We start from the raw sequence: 20,000 nt of genomic DNA on the forward strand, positions 1-20,000 counted from the left end.
TTACCTTGGCTCTCACATCTGAAATATTTCGTCTTGATGTTACCTTGGCTCTCACATCTAAAATAGTTCGTCTTGATGTTACTTTGGCTCTCACATCTGAAATAGTTCGTCTTGATCTTACCCTGGCTCTCACATCTGAAATAGTTCGTCTTGATGTTACCTTGGCTCTCACATCTCAAATATTTCGTCTTGATGTCACCATGACTCTCACATCTGAAATAGTTCGTCTTGATGTCACCATGACTCTCACATCTGAAATAGTTCGTCTTGATGTCACCCTGGCTCTCTCATCTGAAATAGTTCGTCTTGATGTCACCCTGGCTCTCACATCTAAAATAGTTCGTCTTGATGTTACCCTGGCTCTGACATCTGAAATAGTTCGTCTTGATGTTACCTTGGCTCTCACATCTGAAATATTTCGTCTTGATGTCACCATGACTCTCACATCTGAAATAGTTCGTCTTGATGTCACCATGACTCTCACATCTGAAATAGTTCGTCTTGATGTCACCCTGACTCTCACATCTAAAATAGTTCGTCTTGATGTCACCCTGGCTCTCACATCTGAAATAGTTCGTCTTGATGTCACCCTGGGTCTCACATCTAAAATAGTTCGTCTTGATGTCACCCTGGCTCTTACATCTAAAATAGTTCGTCTTGATGTCACCCTGGGTCTCACATCTGGAATAGTTCGTCTTGATGTCACCCTGGCTCTCACATCTGAAATAGTTCGTCTTGATGTCACCCTGGCTCTTACATCTGGAATAGTTCGTCTTGATGTCACCCTGGCTCTCACATCTGAAATAGTTCGTCTTGATGTCACCCTGGCTCTCACATCTGAAATAGTTCGTCTAGATGTCACCCTGGCTCTTACATCTGGAATAGTTCGTCTTGATGTCACCCTGGCTCTCACATCTAAAATAGTTCGTCTTGATGTCACCATGACTCTCACATCTGAAATAGTTCGTCTTGATGTCACCCTGGCTCTCACATCTGAAATAGTTCGTTTTGATGTCACCCTGACTCTCACATCTGAAATAGTTCGTCTTGATGTCACCCTGACTCTTACATCTGAAATAGTTCGTCTTGATGTCACCCTGGCTCTTACATCTGAAATAGTTCGTCTTGATGTTACCCTGGCTCTCACATCTGCAAAAGGTCGTCGTCATAAATACACCACCATGACTTTGACATCAGTCAGTCAGAGATTGTTCCACTTTCACCCTGACTCTCAAATTTGAAATAGATCGTCCTTATGTCACCATGACTCCCACATCTCCGAGAGATCGTCCTGATATCGCCATGACTATGATATCCAACAGAGTCGGACATCATCTTATGTCAGCATGACTCTGACATCCTCGAAATATCGTCCCACAGCGACAACGGCTCTAACATCAGCCAGAAATAGTCTTGATAAATATTGCGTTGACTCTGACGTCAGTGTGACATCGTCTGAATCTAACACTGTCTCTCGTATCTACAAGATAGTTGACTCTGACGTCAATATGACATCGTCTGAATCTCACACTGTCTCTCGTATCCACAAGTGATCGTTGTAGTTTCATTATGACTCTGAAATTTGCGAGAGGTCGTCGTAATGCCGCATTGACTCAAGTTGAAAGTTCACAAGACTGTGTGGGTCACTCGCAAGCTACTGATTTCCCAAATATCTCGTGCAAAGCAATTCGGTAAGTAGGGACCAATCTGTCCGACCGTAACGTTGGTTACACGCAGCACAGTGAACGTAGGGAAGCCTGCGGGTGACGTGGGTGTACACTGAAGGCAAATATTTATTGTCTCACTTGTGTCTTCGTAACGAGCTTCTGGACAATTTTTCAGATAAGTTTATTTTCTGTATTATAAGTGTTCGTCTCTCTGTCCACTTAAAAGACCGCTGGGTCGAAGATCAATGAAAATGAAATGAAAAATGAAAATGAAAAATGAAAATGAAAATGAAGACCGCTGGGTCGAAGATCAGTGACCGTAACGTTTTGTTTTGTCACCATTAAGCGTTCCTACAACATACCTTTTTTAAAAATTGTTTTTATTATGGTAGACACGGGCTGCAGGCAGACTCAAAGCTGTTAGCGTGAACCGCCAGATTAACATGACGTCACTGGCAGTTCTTGTGCAGAAGACAATGTCGCAAATCTCGTTGTGTTTTCCCTTAACAGATTGACGTACACGACGTTTGTGGCATTTCTTGCGCAGAAGACAATGTCGCAAATCTCATAGTGTTTTCCCTTAACTTGAACAGATTGAAGTAAACGACGACGTCAGTCTCATTTCTTGTGCAGAAGACAATGTCGCAAATCTCGTTGTTTATTCCCTTTAATAACTTGACGTACATGATGTCAGTGGCATTTCTGGTGCAGAAGACAATGTCCCAAATCTCGTTGTGTTTTCCCTGAAATAACTTGACGGTACACGACGTCAGTGGTATTTCTGGTGCAGAAGACAATGTCGCAAAACTCGTTGTGTTTTCCCTTAAATAACTTGACGTACATGACGTCAGTGGCATTTCTGGTGCAGATGACAATGTCCCAAATCTCGTTGTGTTTTCCCTTAAACAGATAGAAGTAAACGACGACGTCAGTCTCATTTCTTGCGCAGAAGACAATGTCCCAAATCTCGTTGTGTTTTTCCTTTGTTGATTTCCTGGACAATACCTGTTGCGGTCACCACCTGAGCCGTCAATTATCCATATGTGACCTGCACGCATAGACAATAAAATACTTATCTTCAGAATTGTCACACTGAAGAGGCATAGTCTCAGACCAATAGAGACCATTGAACCTATGGTTCCTCGCTATAGTTATCTTTGTGTATTTCTTTTGAGTTTGAGTTTCTGATATGCATTAAATTCAGACTCCTTCCCGTGTAAACAGTTCAGCTCAGCGTCTCAGATATATGTGACCCTCCACCACGAAATGAGTCGCATGTCACCTCGCGCGGTTCTGCGCTTGGCTTAATATAAGTCCGGGGAGTGTCTAGTAACAGTGTGAGGGTCACCTTAGTCACAGGCTTATAATTCAAACAGTTTTCACTCTTTTCTAAAACGGTTTTCACCACTGGTTAGAGCACAAAAAACTCTTTATGAAAATGTAAAAATATGAAAATCATGCAAAGGTGACATGCGACTCATTCCGTGGTGGAGGGTCACATATGGCCAGGCTTTTACACTGCATAAGACCATCCCTCCATTTGGTCACATACCCAAAGTGAACAGCGCGGGTGAGCTCTTTGCACAATGGGAAGTTTTCGGGGGGATTCATTTCTTCAAATAGTTAGCTATTAGTTGTTGCTTTTTGGGTCCAGCGGACCATATAGGCCATATCAGGACCCCATTTCGTCAAAGCTATCAGCGGCTTTTTTTTAGAAATTATTACATTATGTCACATTTTGATATATTCATTTGAACTCTCGTGCTTTTTAAAACTGTCACACTCATACGTTACATATTATTCAAGCTCTATTTTATCATTAAACATGTCCATTCTTTCTTCAGTGATCTTGGATTGCTTGATCACGAACATGATGATAAATGTTGTTTAACGCCCCCACGGTTAAATCCATTGGGAGCATGTTCCCGGGTGTTACCCAGACTTTAGATAAATAAAAAATAAAATAAAAAAAAGTTTAAAAAAACCCAATCTTGATGAATTTTTTTAAATATGCCAGTCTGCTTACACTAGGTTGCTGGCTGGGCATTTAAAACTTTTATTTTTAATTTTTAAAATCTTTAACATTAATTCATTATACATATCCCAACTCCTTCTTCTTCTTACTATTCTTCTGCGTTCATGGGCTGAAACTCCCTCGTACACTCGTGTGTTATTTTTAACGTCGATTACCGTTTTACCCCGCCATTGAAGGCAGCCATACGCCGCTTTCGGGGGATCACCACTCCAAGCTATACTAAGACATATTGTACCCCAGGCAATGTGGTCCAAGTGCGGTCTCACCAGAAGGTCTGCGGGGCGAAGTCACCGTGTCCGCTCCCGTCATCCGCGTGGTCTGCGTCAGCGGAGTAGGAGGAGAAGTCGTTGCCATGGATACTGTCCCCGTCCTCGCTGGCGCTGACGTACATGGCTGAGGCGGGCATGGAGGGGGAGAAGGAGGAGGGGAGGGAGGTGGTGCCTCCCCCGGCCCCCGACTTCTGTTGCAGGCTCTTCTTGTGGCGTGCCCGGTTGTTCTGGAACCACACCTGGTGACAGATATGCATACGGTTTGAGTTACGGAAATACGTCAAATGTTGACACTATTCAGAGATCACAAAATCACTAAGGTGCTGAAATCATAATTTTCCCTGTCACAGATTTTGTTTACAACCGTTCGTAAAAAATCGATTTAAATGACAACTTGAATGAACAAATAACTCAATTGATTTGTAAGCATCCAAGCTGAAGTGATTTAAGTAAATACATCGCAATCATGTTTGAATCTGTTATTATAATTTAAATAGGATTTTTTTCATTCCGTAGTTTTCAGGAAGTCGCTCTGTACACACACGCACACCCACACACACACGCGCACGCACGAACGAACGCACGCACGCACGCACGCACGCAGACACAGACACACACGCACACACACACGCACGCACAGACACACACACACACAGACACACACACACACACGCTCACACACACACACACACACACACACAAAACACACACAAAAACAAACACACTCACACACACACACGCTCACACACACACACACACACACACACACACACACACACACAAAACACACACAAAAACAAACACACACACACACACACACACGCTCACACACACACACACACACACACACAAAACACACACAAAAACAAACACACTCACACACACACACGCTCACACACACACACACACACACAAAACACACACAAAAACAAACACACACACACACACGCTCACACACACACACACACACAGACACACACACACACACACACACACACACACACACACACACACACACACACAAAACACACACACAAAACACACACCTGCGTGACACGTTTCTTGAGGCCGGTCAGCTTGGCGATTCGCTCCAGGTCCTGACCGTCCGGGTTGCTGTCGATAGCAAAGTGCTGCTGCAGGACCTTCACCTGCTCCTCTGTGAACGACGTCCGCATGCGTTTGGCGCGCGGCTTGGGGCTGTCGCCTGCCCAACACACACACATTGAATTGAAAACAATGCAAAAGAAAGTCCAAGGAATACTATCTGGCAGAATGTAAAAGTAAAGGTCCATAAAGATTTGTGCGCACTATTGATTCACTATGGGTTTAAATCAAATGTTAAAGGCACAGTGCAGCTCACAGCCTTCGTTTTGCGTTTTTGTTGCAGCTGAGTGCATTTACAGTTCAAAAATCCTCCTATGGTAGTAAAACAAACCCAAAACTACCCAACGACGACATCTGTGAAGCTCGACAGTTTCTTGTTCACGCGAGTGCATAAATTAACCAAGTTATTACGTGGTGTTTTGTCGGAGTTCGATTCAACTGAGTGATTCCGGCCTCCATTTTGTTTTACACAAACTCATGATGACGTCTGACATAGTTTGCTAGTGACGTGTCTTTTTGTGCATGATGTGGTGATCTACCTGATCTAAATTTAGATCCAAAAATAGGTCAAGACCAGCCGGGTCCGAGTACGAAATTAATTCCTAAAAAAATCGCAGTTCTTGACTCTTTGGGTGCAAGTCGATGAAACGTGGTAGTTCTTCTAACGGATAGCTGCCTGAGGTATGACTAAAAGCCCCAGGGGCTCCGTGCACCTGGATTTGACAAGTTCAGTACCTTTAATCAGTATACAAGACATGAAATAATTAACAGTATACAATAAATGCAACGAGGACACGAACTCAAGCACAAAAAAGATCATATTACGTGACCAAAACAATACAATATTACACAAATCTTCATGATGGTGGACTTGACAACAATAAACCAGAAGAGCATATTGTATCATTCCGAATCATAGTATATGTTCAAACAATAAGTCTTGTACAGCGATATCAAAACATTTAGCCCACTGAATCTGAAAGAATGAAACTGAACAAACTGGGTCGTATAAAGACGAGACTAATAAGCCTAAGTCTTGGGCTGGCCGAAACCTTCGACCGAGACAACGCTCACTCAGTAAACGGATTTTTTATTTTTATTTTTTAGAAAATTTTCAATTGAAACAAAACAAATGTAAATTTATAAATTCATGAAATAATAACGGATGCAATGCAATCTTTGTTTTACTGTGTTATTGCCATTTCGATTTAAATTTAAATTCTAGTAAAGAAATTAGTTAAATGATTTTTAAGATTCCAAGATAAAATTGCACTCCAATATTCCCGAAACGGTCAAAGAATGTTTGACTATAAAATGTCAATCGAGTTGATTGAAATACATACGGTCGCAACAACTGAGAAAAAAAAGCCAATATGACGTCAACTCAAATATTTTTTTCGAAAAACGGAGACAAAGTTCTGGTTATATCATCTGCAATAATTCACATGTAAAGTGTAATGAAAGTCTGTCCAGCAGTTTATTATGAATCGCTCCACACACACACACACACACACATACGCACACGCACACACACACTTTCTATACTTAAGCACTTTCATCACAAAATCGAAAGAAGACAAAAAAGTGACCTAGAAAAGAAAAAAAATTCTATAGGCAGTTCATTATTTACTTTGCTTTGTGGTTTAATTGGGTGGGATGGATTAAAAAAAACATAAAAAAACAAAGCCAACCTATTTAGAAAAAGATCGATTTTGTTCTACTTAATATGGAAAATGGCTTGCCCTTGCGAGTACACGCTTGTCAGCGCTAAAAGAGATTCACATGAATCAACTCCTTTTTCTACGAAGATGTCGCTGCAAGGGAAGCAACTATTTCTATTTCTAACAGGATTGTTTTCACTTTATCTTCAAAGAAGGCAGCAACAAGTTTTGGAAGAGAGGAGGGAGGAAATATATAGTTGGGGGATTAGTTGAATATGTTCTTACTGAAAGGTTGCTGGTAACATGAAAAAGTTCTTTGCTTGATTTGGCATTGTCTATTCTGCCACAGTAAAACATGGACTTTGCACTGTGAACGAACAAAGTTAGATTGTACAAGTCGGCTAGTTTGTTTGTTTGTTTGTTTGTTTGCTTAACGCCCAGCCAACCACGAATGGCCATATCAGGGCGGTGCTGCTTTGACATATAACGTGCGCCACACATAAGACAGAAGTCGCAGCACAGGCTTCATGTCTCACCCAGTCACATTATTCTGACACCGGACCAACCAGTAGTCGGCTAGTGTGTGAGTGTGTGCTAAATAAACTGAATGAATATAAAAAATGTCTTTCCTATGATGATTCTAGCGCTTCAGTCACATCCATTATGCCCCATTAGCGTACATAAGAATCAAACACGTTTAACTGGTTACATTTTAAAAAAAAAAGTCTTGTAAAAGCATCTGCATCTTATTTCAAGAAGAAAATTGGTAATGAGTCAACTAAAGGTTTCGGAAGCAAAGAATAAGTTAATCTTTACACACGCACGCAGAGCATGGGCAAATATGGGGCGAACAAGGGGCGAAGTGTCACTAAAACAAATGGGGCGAACTTAGCGCTTATACGGGGCGAAGTGTCACCAATAAAATGGGGCGAACTCGGCGCTTACACGGGGCGAAGTGACTTGTGGCGCAATGACCATGGGCCAAAAGAGAAATTGGGCACAAGGGGACTTGAGCGAATTGGATTGATACCAAATCAAACTAAACCAAACCAAGTAGGCAAGGCAAGGCAAATAATGTATTTTGTAGGAAACCCCATGGGGTTACATGAAAAAACAAAACAAAAAGAAAAGAAAAAGAAAGAAACACAATGTTTCAACATAAGCTAACTTCGGTCAAAAAATAAAGATATTATGACTCAAAATAGACATTCACGGATTATGACTAGCATGTGTCTATCATTACGGAAACAAAACAACACTGACTCTATCATTTTATTTGATCAAAATCAATTTAAACCTATTTTTAAAATACATTTGAAAAAGTTAATGAAACTTAACAGAACCACACAATAGGCCTACACAAGATGATCAGATCAGATCAGGTCAGTAGCATCTTCCACCAAAGCAGGTTCCCGTACCTTTCTGGGAGCCGTCATTCTCGTAGAAGTGTTTCTCGCAGATGAGCCGGTCCTCGCGCATGACAAACTGCTCCCACTTGGACAGCTGGCGGCTGCACTTGCTGCAGCAAAAGCAGGTCATGTGGAAGAGGTAGTTGTCTGCCCTCCGCACCCAGTTGTCTTTCTCCAGTTGCACGTTGCATTTGATACAGCACGGCATCTCACGCCGGCCCTCCGAGCTGAACAACCTGGTTTAAACAGAAATACACATAGCATCAAAACCTGGTTTAAACAGAAATACACATAGCATCAAAACCTGGTTTAAACAGAAATACACATAGCATCAAAACCTGGTTTAAACAGAAACGCACATAGCATGAAAACCTGGTTTAAACAGAAATACTGGTTTAAAAAGAAATACACATAACATCACAACCTGGTTTAAACAGAAATACTGGTTTAATAAGAAATACACATACCATCACAACCTGGTTTAAAAAAAACAGACCACATAACACCACAACCTGCATGCTGTAAACAAGAAATACACATAACATCACAACCTGGTTTAAACAGACCTACACATGATATCACAGCCTAGTGGAAAAAGAAATCCCTTTTTTTTATATATATATATATATTTTTATTTTTATTTTTTATATTTGATTTTGTTTTGATTTTTGTTTTTACCTCGGTTGCATGCAGGTTGCTTCAATCCTATTTTTTGCCTGCTTGTGATAGTATGTGTATTTCTTTCTCCTTTTTAAAACAAATAAGAAGAAATACACATTACATCGCAGCCTGATTTAAAATGAAACACACATAACACCAATGCCTGGTTTAAAAAGAAATAAACATAACACCAATGCCTGGTTTACATTTTTTTTTTACACATAACACCAATGCCTGCATTAAAAAGAAATACACATAACACCAATGCCTGGTTTACATTTTTTTTTTACACATAACACCAATGCCTGCATTAAAAAGAAATACACATAACATCAATGCCTGGTTTAAAAAGAAATAAACATAACACCAATGCCTGGTTTAAAGAGAAATGTACATCACATCACAACCTGGTTTGGTTTAAACGAAACTGTATCAAATTTTAAATATCGCGAAATATATACAAAATCTTGCATTCAGGATTCGTACTCAAGCATAAAGCTTATAATTATTGGCGGATCCAAGGTAAAATATAATAGAAATAAATACGATGGCGAACGAATTAAAAACGCTCATTTGGGAATACGAATACAAAAAGGAAGGCAAAGTTAACAAGTCGCGTAAGGCGAAAATACAATATTTAGTCAAGTAGCTGCCATTTTTCAGCAAGACCGTATACTCGTAGCATCGTCAGTCCACCGCTCATGGCAAAGGCAGTGAAATTGACAAGAAGAGCGGGGTAGTAGTTGCGCTAAGAAGGATAGCACGCTTTTCTGTACCTCTCTTTGTTTTAACTTTCTGAGCGTGTTTTTAATCCAAACATATCATATCTATATGTTTTTGGAATCAGGAACCGACAAGGAATAAGATGAAAGTGTTTTTAAATTGATTTGGACAATTTAATTTTGATAATAATTTTTATATATTTAATTTTCAGAGCTTGTTTTTAATCCGAATATAACATATTTATATGTTTTTGGAATCAGCAAATGATGGAGAATAAGATAAACGTAAATTTGGATCGTTTTATAAATTTTTATTTTTTTTTACAATTTTCAGATTTTTAATGACCAAAGACATTAATTAATTTTTAAGCCACCAAGCTGAAATGCAATACCGAACCCCGGGCTTCGTCGAAGATTACTTGACCAAAATTTCAACCAATTTGGTTGAAAAATGAGGGCGTGACAGTGCCGCCTCAACTTTCACGAAAAGCCGGATATGACGTCATCAAAGACATTTATCAAAAAAATGAAAAAAACGTATGGGGATTTCATACCCAGGAACTCTCATGTCAAATTTCATAAAGATCGGTCTAGTAGTTTAGTCTGAATCGCTCTACACACACACACACACACACGCACGCACGCACACACGCACATACACCACGACCCTCGTTTCGATTCTCCCTCGATGTTAAAATATTTAGTCAAAACTTGACTAAATATAAAAAGGAGGGGGTTAGGAGCGGGGGGGGGGGGGGGGGGTTGTAGTAAAGAAAGTGTAATAAGGGTAGAAAAAAACCTGGTTTAACAATGTCGCGCCACGGAATAACTAGCTAATCAAATGCCCGTAAATTGCAAACCCAACCATCAAATACGAAGGGAGCGAGAGCGAAAAGATTGGTGTAGAGGAGACAGTGTCACCAAACGGAGCGTCGTAGATTGGGGTGGAAACATTTCTGCACTTTTTCCCTCCCGTTTGAGAACTGTTCGTTGAAATCGTGGGTCAAGTGAGCGAGACAAGTCATTCCTATCCCAGTTGGTAAGGAGGAAAGATGTCGGCAGCTTAGCACCAGCGACACGCGACAACTCTGCAATGTACTGCAGGTGAGGTTAAATTAGTGAGTTTAGTTTATCCCTACCCTCGTCAACCAATGATATTATAAAATGTTTTACTGGGAACAGGAGAAGAACAACATGATTATTGAACGTTTTCCGTAAGTTTTTCCAGGTAAAATCATGTATCATTGAGGCCGGTAAATTTAACACTGTATGTCCCTCGTAACTGCAAAGTAAGTTGTACATTTTCTTTTCCTCTTAAATATGCTGCATGGAATGGGTGGAAAATGGCAGGCGGGTATTTGTTTTGCTGTCGTATGCATGGACGTCTTTTGTGTGTGTGAATGAACAAAAGAAAGAGTGGCTATCTAGTGAGTTCAGTGATCCGAAAGATTGCTGGTTCAACATATTCCGTGCTTCTGCACTGAGTTAATATTGCTGACAGCACGCGTTCGTAGCTGGGTATCATTGTTATGAAAGACCTTGCACTGCGGGTGTAGAATTCGTGCTGTGGTATTAAAGACTGTTGGTGTGACCACTGGTCAGTGAAAGAGTGCAGCCCTTAGCTGTTCTTTTGTTATTTTGTGCGGGAAGAAAAGCAAGTTTCCTACGATAGTGACATGCATTGTCCGTGGGTTGTTTAGTGCAAAAGTTCATGAACCGAGTCCTTTTATCAGAATGGATTTTAACAGTAATTGACGAGCGTTGATATGCTTAAATTGTGCAGTGGTTCAGTGGTTTGATAAGTCAGTTATATGTATTCTGATAATTAAAATAATTCTAAATAATAATATGTTTAGAAAGGTCAACTTTTATGTTGTATAATGCATAATAATTACTGTGGTGGATATATTTTTGTCGACTTGTGTGTTGGCATTTATGATAATTTTTCCACCAACTTTCGAGTTGAAGCTGTGACAATTTATTGGTAGATTGTAAGGTCACTGTTGTGATGATCAGCGAGAGGAAAATTGTATTAAGTGTTTGAACATTTAATTATTATAATATTTTTCTCTTTATATTTTATTGATAGAATTGACGCTGGAATTGATGCAATGGCATGGATAGGAATCCATAACTCAGGTTATAACTTGCCATTGTGGCGTTTGATGTTGTGATGATGTTGATGGTTTTCATGCCGATCTACGGTTTCCCCTCTGCCCGCATGGCACTCGGGAAATCGTAGGGTCGGAAAGTCTTGACACACTTTTCCGATATAGGTAATGGTCGCACCAGTATTACGCTACTACTACTGCTGCTACTACTGCCATGGGGTCCATCACAAGAGGACAACTGTTGATCCCGACCCGTGGACATCTAAGGAGGAGTTACAGGCCGATGGATCCGGGTTTCTCCTGCCTTCGCCTTATACAACTTTCCGCAGGATCGTCAGGCGGAGACCTCCACACTGGACGTCAGTGAGCAACGTCTGTGGGGGCTGTTCTTCGTCAGCGAGGCGCTGCGTAACGTCGTCTGCTTCCATTCGTCGCAGACAATAACGGGACTTTTCTCCGTCACACAGGCTAAGTTATTACTTATATATCTTGGGTGTTGTGTGGAAGGGGGGTCGCCGTTCGGCAGTGTAATGACACACTGAAACAGTTCTATTGATGTGCGCGATTTGTTTTTTTTTTCTTCATATATTAACTGGTATTTCATGTGGCCAACGTACTGTATGTTCATCGAACAATTCTACATACTAAGTTTGTGTGGCTCTTCGTTCTTCAGAACCCACCAGGCCACTGGAGTGTGATTTGATTGATTGTTTTGTAAACTGTTTGTGGGTTACATGTTGAATTTAATCTTATAAATAGATGAACTGGTTTTTTGCTTCATTCTTTTTTTTTCTCTCCCTTTTGCTCTCCTGTCTATCTGAACCCTAAAGCGTTTACGTTTGGAGATTTTATTACAATTTATGAGTGAGGTGCGAATCATGTGAGAGTGTGTGGGTACTTGTGTGTGAGGAGCTGTGCGAGTGAATTGTTTTATTTTCTCTAAGCCCGCGGTTTGCGCCCGCGACAAACAAGACATACAAATCCTGGTCTAAAAACACATCACAGCCTGGTTTAAAAAGAAATACACAAAACATCACAGCAACATGCTTATTAGAGGACCACACACACACACACACACACACACACACTCACACACACACTCACTCACACACTCACACACACACACACACACACACACTCACACACACACACATACACACACACACACACACTCACACACACTCACACACTCACACACACACACACACACACACACACACACACACACACTAGTTCTGGGCCTATACACATAGTAACTAGACCCGTAATGGTAATGGTGTCATTAAGCAAAAGTGGCATTAACTTGAACGACTCTCGACAAGAAGTAGATATTACGGTTACATGACGGCTGTTCCGCCTTCATGTGCGAGAGACAATGGTCTCCATTTCTTTCCATGGTGAAGCCGCCGTCAGTAAAACCAGGCACACTGTGGCAATGCCGTCTGGCTAAAAGCTCTAGCAGCACCCCGCGCCACGCTCTCTCCGCCTCTCTCTCGCTCTCTCTGCGTTTCACGGACTTTTAGCTCGCCGCCATTAAGAAGCACGCTTTGTTTCCGGTCCAAGTTTTTAGCTCGTCTGACCTCCCTCGTGCGGCCATTCAGCGAGGGAAGTAACTCTCCCGGTGATTTCTGTTCGCGTCACTAGCCACGTTATGTTTTAACGATCCGAGACAGAGGCGGAAATGCAGACTATCTTTCCCACCATTCCGTGCGCGCTTCCGGCCCGACCCTTGTGTTACTTGGATGACCCTACAGCTCAGCACGGCTGTTAAGCGAGTTCCTGTGCTAAGTAGCTCCGCTCTGGGAATCACTCGGTTCAAAGACGGAATACAGCTGCCTACAATCTGACATTCTGAGATGGAACACCTGACGCCAGAGGACGCAACGAGCTACAGAGAAATATATTATTATCGGTTGAGCTCAGCCAGCCAGGGGCGGACACTTGTTGCAATTTTGCGCAATTATGCTACATGCTAAGCAGATTTAGCGACAGAGCAGGCAACAGCAATCAAGTATTTTTTTTGTTTTTTTGTTTGGTTTTTGTTTAGTGGTTTGTGTATGTGTGTGTGTGTATGTGTGTGTGTGTGTGTGTGTGTGCGCGTGCGTGTGTGTGTGTGTGTGTGTGTTTTCTTTAATGTCGGGGGGGGGGGGGGGAGGTGACACTGAAGTCCTCGTAGGGCCTCCGTCACGTGGCATATGTTCATACTCTGCTTCAGTATGCCCCTTGACCTTACTGGAGTGTGTACTCTGCCAGAGATTCCAACCTCTCTGATTGGAAGTGCAGAGCAGGGACACAGCGAAGGAGTTTAAAGTTCGTTTCAATGACATCATTTTTTGTATCCAGCACCTACTTTGCCGTTGTAAGAATTCTGTGAGCTGACTGAAATGCTGAGGAATGGTGCAGATGCAGCTATCCTTAACTGTATCTATGTGAGTTCTTACTCCTCGCTATGATTACACACACACACACACACGCGCGCGCGCACGCACGCACGCATGCACGCACGCACGCACGCACACACACACACACACACACTCTCTCTCTCTCTCACACACTCTCTCTCTCTCTTTATCTCTCACACACTGACACACACGCACACACACTGTTCAGCTCTCACAGACTTCGGGCAGTAAAAGCACAAGAAAACGCCATTTAGCTTGACTGTTCGAACTCCCAAAGCCGCTGTGTGAAAATGGCACGGTGCCGTAAGGCAGGCCTGAACAAGACTTGGTTCCTTCACGGGCAACATGAGTTGTGCATCAAGAGCTAGGAGTCTGCCCAAGTCACGGCAAAGGGAGAGAAAGCTGGACATGTCAACTTTGCTCGCCTCCCTTGTTTCTCTTTCTCCTGGCAGAAATAGGCGCTCCCGTCTCCTTTTGCTTTAGACATGGTCACAGATCTCGACAAGTTCATGTCGCTGTCGTGCCGGCAAGATGGAAATAACAACAAATTCACTTTCTGGCCTGACGTCAGTTTCACGGACATGTCTGTGTGTTTCTTTTTTTGTCTTACATTCCCAATATATCTCTCCCTGTTCCTATTTTTCCCCTTGATCAATAATCTTCGCTTACTTTAAACGGCATTTGAAACTGAAGTTTTAGCCCCATAGTAAATTTTCAACAACTCGGGAGCGATTTCAACCCAAGAAAAGTTGATTGAAAATCTGCCATGTGAACGGCACTTAAACAATGCAGGGGAGATCAGTGGAAGAACTATTACTTCACACACTGCGTCAGAAAGTCCTGACCTCTGTACTGGCCCAGTTGGCCATGGGGTGGAAGTTTCACCAACAGTAGGAAATGTGGCTGCCACGATTAAAATGCTAAACACCCAACATGTCTTCAACACTCACACATCACGCATTCACATCGGCCAGCAGATCGAAGCCATTTTGGCGCATATCCTACTTTTCACGGCCTATTATTCCAAGTCACACGGGTATTTTGGTGGACATTTTTATCTATGCCTATACAATTTTGCCAATCGTGGGATCTTTAACGTGCACACCCCAATGTAGTGTACACGAAGGGACCTCGGTTTTTCGTCTCATCCGAAAGACTAGCACTTGAACCCACCACCTAGGTTAGGAAAGGGGGGAGAAAATTGCTAACGCCCTGACCCAGGGTCGAACTCGCAACCTCTCGCTTCCGAGCGCAAGTGTGTTACCACTCGGCCACCCAGTATATAACGTGCGCCACACACAAGACAGAAGTCGCAGCACAGGCTTCGTGTCTCACCCAGTCACATTATTCTGACACCGGACCAACCAGTCCTAGCACTAACCCCATAATGCCAGACGCCAGGCGGAGCAGCCACTAGATTGCCAATTTTAAAGTCTTAGGTATGACCCGGCCGGGGTTCGAACCCACGACCTCCCGATCACGGGGCGGACGCCTTACCACTAGGCCCTGGGACAGGCTGATCTTTCTTAACCCAGTGTGGGATTTTCAGTGGGGCGACCACCCCCAACCCAGCGCGTCCCCGGGTGGCGGATAGGGGAACGGTCTTCAGATATGGAGATCAGCCGCTTGCGGCCGCGGACCAAACTGGCTCCGGGTGGGATCCCGGAAAATCCTCCCCCCTGTGCTCTCAGGGTAGGACGTACGGGCCATGAGCTAAGGGTGAGGTAACCCCGACAGAAAACCCCGAATGCTGAAGACGGAGGACCCGGGCCGCACGGCGCATTCTAACAAACCACGGGTACACGCACTTACGCAAATGATGACACAATCAACCAGCACAGATGGAAATGGCGCTCGCCCATTGAGGACCCCCCAGGGTGGAGCAGCGTCGGGTCCCATGCCTCAAAGGGACCCAGCCCCAACTACTGGAGGTCCCTCCCGTCCGTCTTGTCACGCCAGGGGACGCGGGAGGAAAGTGACTGGCACCACCACAACCAGGAAGAAACCCAGTCAGCAGCGACCTTTTCAGGTCATGCACTGGAACGCAGAAAGTATCCTGAACAAGAAGACAGAGTTGGAGCATATCCTGCATGAGAAGAACATCAACATCTGCTGTATTCAGGAGACGCACCTGACACCCCAAAAGTCCTTCAAAGTGAGAGGCTACCAATGCCTTAGGTCCGACAGAACAGACCGAAGCAAAGGAGGAATCCTGACCCTCATCAGGAACAACATCAATGCCTGTTTGATAGAAACGCACATGGAGGACTCCGAATATCAGGTGATTCGAATCCAGACGAAGACATCAGAATTCCATCTTGTCAACTTCTACTGCCCCAATGATAGACACCTCGCCCTTGACACGATCCCCGCAAAGGCCTCCAACTTCATCGTGGTGGGTGACTTCAACAGTCATTCACAGAGTTGGGGATATGACCTTCTTCTTCTTCTTCAGCGTTCCAGAATATTCTGGTTACGTGTGAGCTCGTTTGCCCATTTGGGTTCCCCACACTATACTCTGAGAGCATAGTCAGCTCACTCCGCTTTCGTTGAGTAGGCATGCTGGGTATTTTCGTGTTTCCATAACACACCGAACTCAGACATGGATTACAGGATATTTCTCCGTGCGCACGTGGTCTTGTGCTTGCGTGTACACACAAAGGGGGTTAAGTCACTAGCAGGTCTGCACATAAGTTGACCTGGGAAATCGGAAAAATCTCCACTCTTAACCCACCAGGCGGCAGCGACCGGGATTCGAACTCACGACCTCCCGATTAGGAGGCCGACGTCTTACCACCACGCCACTGCGCCCGTCGGGGATATGACCACCTGGATCGGAGAGGAGAAGAGGTGGAGAACTGGCAGGACGACAAAGGTCTCATCCTTTTGAACAGTCCCTTTGACTGCCCTACATTCTATTCCAGAAGATGGCACACTACATCAACTCCTGACCTAGCCTTCTGCACGGAAGACATGCACCAGCTAACCAGCAGAGAGGTCGGAGAACAGCTAGGTGGAAGTGACCATCGGCCAGTCTTTTTGACCCTGGGCATGGAGTCCTGCACTGAAGCTTCCTTCCCACGGTGGAACTACAAAAGAGCGAACTGGTTCCTCTTTAGACACCGCACCAGCGAACTCACCAAAGACATCAGAGTCGAGGGTCGAGACATCAACATGGTGGCGAAGGACTTCAACATGAGCATCCTCAGAGCAGCGCGTGAGTCCATTCCCAGGGGTGCCAGGAGAGACTATAAGCCCTACTGGAGCAATGAATTGCAGGAACTGGATGATGATCTGGCAGACGCCAGAAGGGAAGCAGAAGTCAACCCGTCACAAAACAACAACATCCGCCTCCAGGAAGCCAAAGCCAAATTTCTCAAAAAGAAGCTACAGGCAAGACGGAGAAGCTGGCAAGAGAAGACAAGCTCTCTGAACCTTGAGAAGGATGGCAGAAAGCTCTGGAGGCTCACCAAGCAGTTGAATGATGAGAACACCAGCAGAGGAAAGATCACATTAGAAGAGAACGGGAAGGTGCTAACTGGAAAGCATGCTGCCAACCAATTTGCTGAAAGCTATGCAGCTGAGAGCAACCTCCATGTTAGCCCCGAGAAACAGAGAGAAGCAAGAAGAGAGAAAAGAGAGAGACCTGCCAGACAGTCGACAGTGGACGCCATGAGTCAACCACTCACACTCCACGAGCTGCACTCAGCTCTGAAAAAGTCAAAGGCGAAGAAGTCCCCTGGCCCAGACGGCATCACCAACGAGATGCTAACCCACCTTGGTAGTGCAGCAGAGAACAAGCTACTCGAGGTCTTCAACAGCAGCTGGCAAGAAGGATCGCTACCACAACTCTGGCGAGAAGCGATCATGATCCCCATCTTAAAAAAAGGGAAGGATCCAAAGAAGGCCACCAGCTATCGCCCAATCAGCCTCACCAGCTGTGTTGTGAAGACCCTGGAGAGAATTGTGAACGAGCGCCTCAGGCGGTACCTGGAATCCAGGAACCTCCTTGCCCCTGAACAAGCTGGATTCCGACAGTTCCGCAGCACTGAAGATCAGGTCACTTACCTGGCGCAAGAAGTTGAAGATGCCTTTCAGGAACAGAAGCTGGTCTTCGTCACCTGGATAGATCTTCAGAAGGCCTTTGACAAGGTCTGGAAAGATGGACTCCTTGTAAAACTGCTGAGGAAAGGCGTGTCCAGCAACATGTACCAGTGGATTCGCTCTTACCTTTATAACCGCAGGGCAAGAGTTAACGTCGACCAGACCAAAAGCAAGAAGTTCCTCCTTCGTCATGGCGTCCCTCAGGGCGGAGTCCTCTCCCCAACACTCTTCCTTCTCTTCATCGACGATCTGGTGTCTGAGATGCCCAAGGGGATCAAAGCTGCTCTCTACGCAGACGACCTTGTGATCTGGTGCAAGGAGGAGCACGCAAGTACTGCCACCTACAGAATGCAGCAAGCGGCAGATAGGCTGAACGCATGGGCAGAAGATTGGTGCGTCTCCATCAACAAGGAGAAATCCTCCACCACCCTATTCACACTGTCGCCAAAGCAGAAAGCCGGAACCATTAGGCTTGGTGGAACTCCTCTGAGAGAGGATGAAGAAGCAACGTACCTTGGTGTCACCTTTGATAGACGGCAGACCTGGAAACCACACATTGCACAGGCAGAGACGAAGGCCCGGCGCAAGCTAGCCATACTCAGGAAGCTGGCAGGTACCAACTGGGGAGCGAACGAGAAGATACTGAAGACAGTATACCAGGGAACAATCAGACCCCACCTCGAGTACGGCTCCACAGCGTGGTCAACCTCAGCCAAGACAAACCTGCAGACCCTTGACCGTGTGCAAAACCAGGCCCTCCGACTCATCACCGGTGCAATGAAATCCACGCCCATCAAGGAAATGGAGAAGCTTGCCACCATCCAACCCCTCTGTCAGAGAAGAGAAGCCAAGACTATGGTACAGGCCGAGAAGCTCAAGTGCCTACCCGACCACCCCATGAAGCACAGACTGAGCAACCTCACCAAGAACCGGCTTAAACGGAGCAGTTTTGTACACGAGAGCAAGAGACTTTCTCGACAGTACAGGGAAGTCCTTCCACAGAACACTCTACCTCTGACTCAAGAAGAAGAGGAAACCCCCAAGGCAACAGAGAAACCAGGCATCCAGATCTGCACCAGTGTTCCACATGTTACCTCAGGAGAAGATCAGAATGACACAGCTCGACAGGCACTCACCTTAGCCCTGATCGACGAACAGTACCCAAAAGAGGCGTGGATCCATGTATACACCGATGGATCAGCAACTAACGCCGTGCTCAATGGAGGTGCAGGCATTCTCATCCAGTTACCTGGGGGACATACAGCTACATCCAGCGTTGCCACTGGCAAACACTGCACAAACTATAAAGCAGAAGCAGAAGCTCTCATGCAGGCCGCCTCCTTCGTTCAGGACTCCGCAGACCCTTGCTACCAAGTTGTCTTCCTCTCGGACGCCCTTTCAGTCCTTCAGGCCCTAGAGAACGACAAACTCCCACAGCTGGCCAAAGCATTACAGATGGTCAGACAAACCAGAAGAGTTGTCCTCCAGTGGATACCAGCACACTGTGGGATACCAGGAAATGAAAGGGCAGATGAGCTGGCAAAAGAAGGAGCCGTGGAAGACCAACCTGAAAACAGTGTCAGCTTTAGTGAGCAGAAGACAATCATCAAGGCATTGATGAGGCCAAGGACAAACAGAGATGACTACCACACAATGTCCAGAGAGCAGCAAGTCAACCTCATCAGACTGCGTACTGGCCACAACAGGCTCAATGCTCACATGAACCGAAAGTTCAAGCTGGCGCCATCACCAACCTGTGCCTGCGGTCAAGAGGACCAAACAGCGGAACACATCTTACAGCGATGTCCCTTACTAGATGAGGAACGAAAAGAAGTGTGGCCGTCACCAACTCCCTT

General features: G+C 44.6%; 2 protein-coding genes across 2 annotated transcripts in view; one reads left to right on the top strand and one right to left on the bottom strand.

Annotated features, from left to right (window-relative positions):
* Positions 1-1,241, top strand: part of LOC138947940 (uncharacterized) — a 1,704-nt gene extending 463 nt beyond the window's left edge. The window contains exon 1 of the mRNA XM_070319465.1: positions 1-1,241. This exon is cut by the window's left edge and continues 463 nt beyond it. Within this exon, the coding sequence (XP_070175566.1) occupies positions 1-1,241 (1,241 nt within the window).
* Positions 1,242-3,964: 2,723 nt separating this feature from the next.
* Positions 3,965-8,353, bottom strand: LOC138947941 (LIM/homeobox protein lim-4-like). The gene is made up of 3 exons (XM_070319466.1): positions 8,155-8,353; positions 5,018-5,175; positions 3,965-4,210 (listed from the first exon to the last, which is right to left on the bottom strand). The coding sequence occupies exons 1-3, from the start codon at positions 8,351-8,353 to the stop codon at positions 3,965-3,967; spliced, it is 603 nt and encodes a 200-aa protein (XP_070175567.1).
* Between the last annotated feature and the right edge of the window lie 11,647 nt (positions 8,354-20,000).

The sequence above is a fragment of the Littorina saxatilis genome, linkage group LG15 (assembly GCF_037325665.1).
Source record: "Littorina saxatilis isolate snail1 linkage group LG15, US_GU_Lsax_2.0, whole genome shotgun sequence".
Taxonomy (NCBI): domain Eukaryota; kingdom Metazoa; phylum Mollusca; class Gastropoda; order Littorinimorpha; family Littorinidae; genus Littorina; species Littorina saxatilis.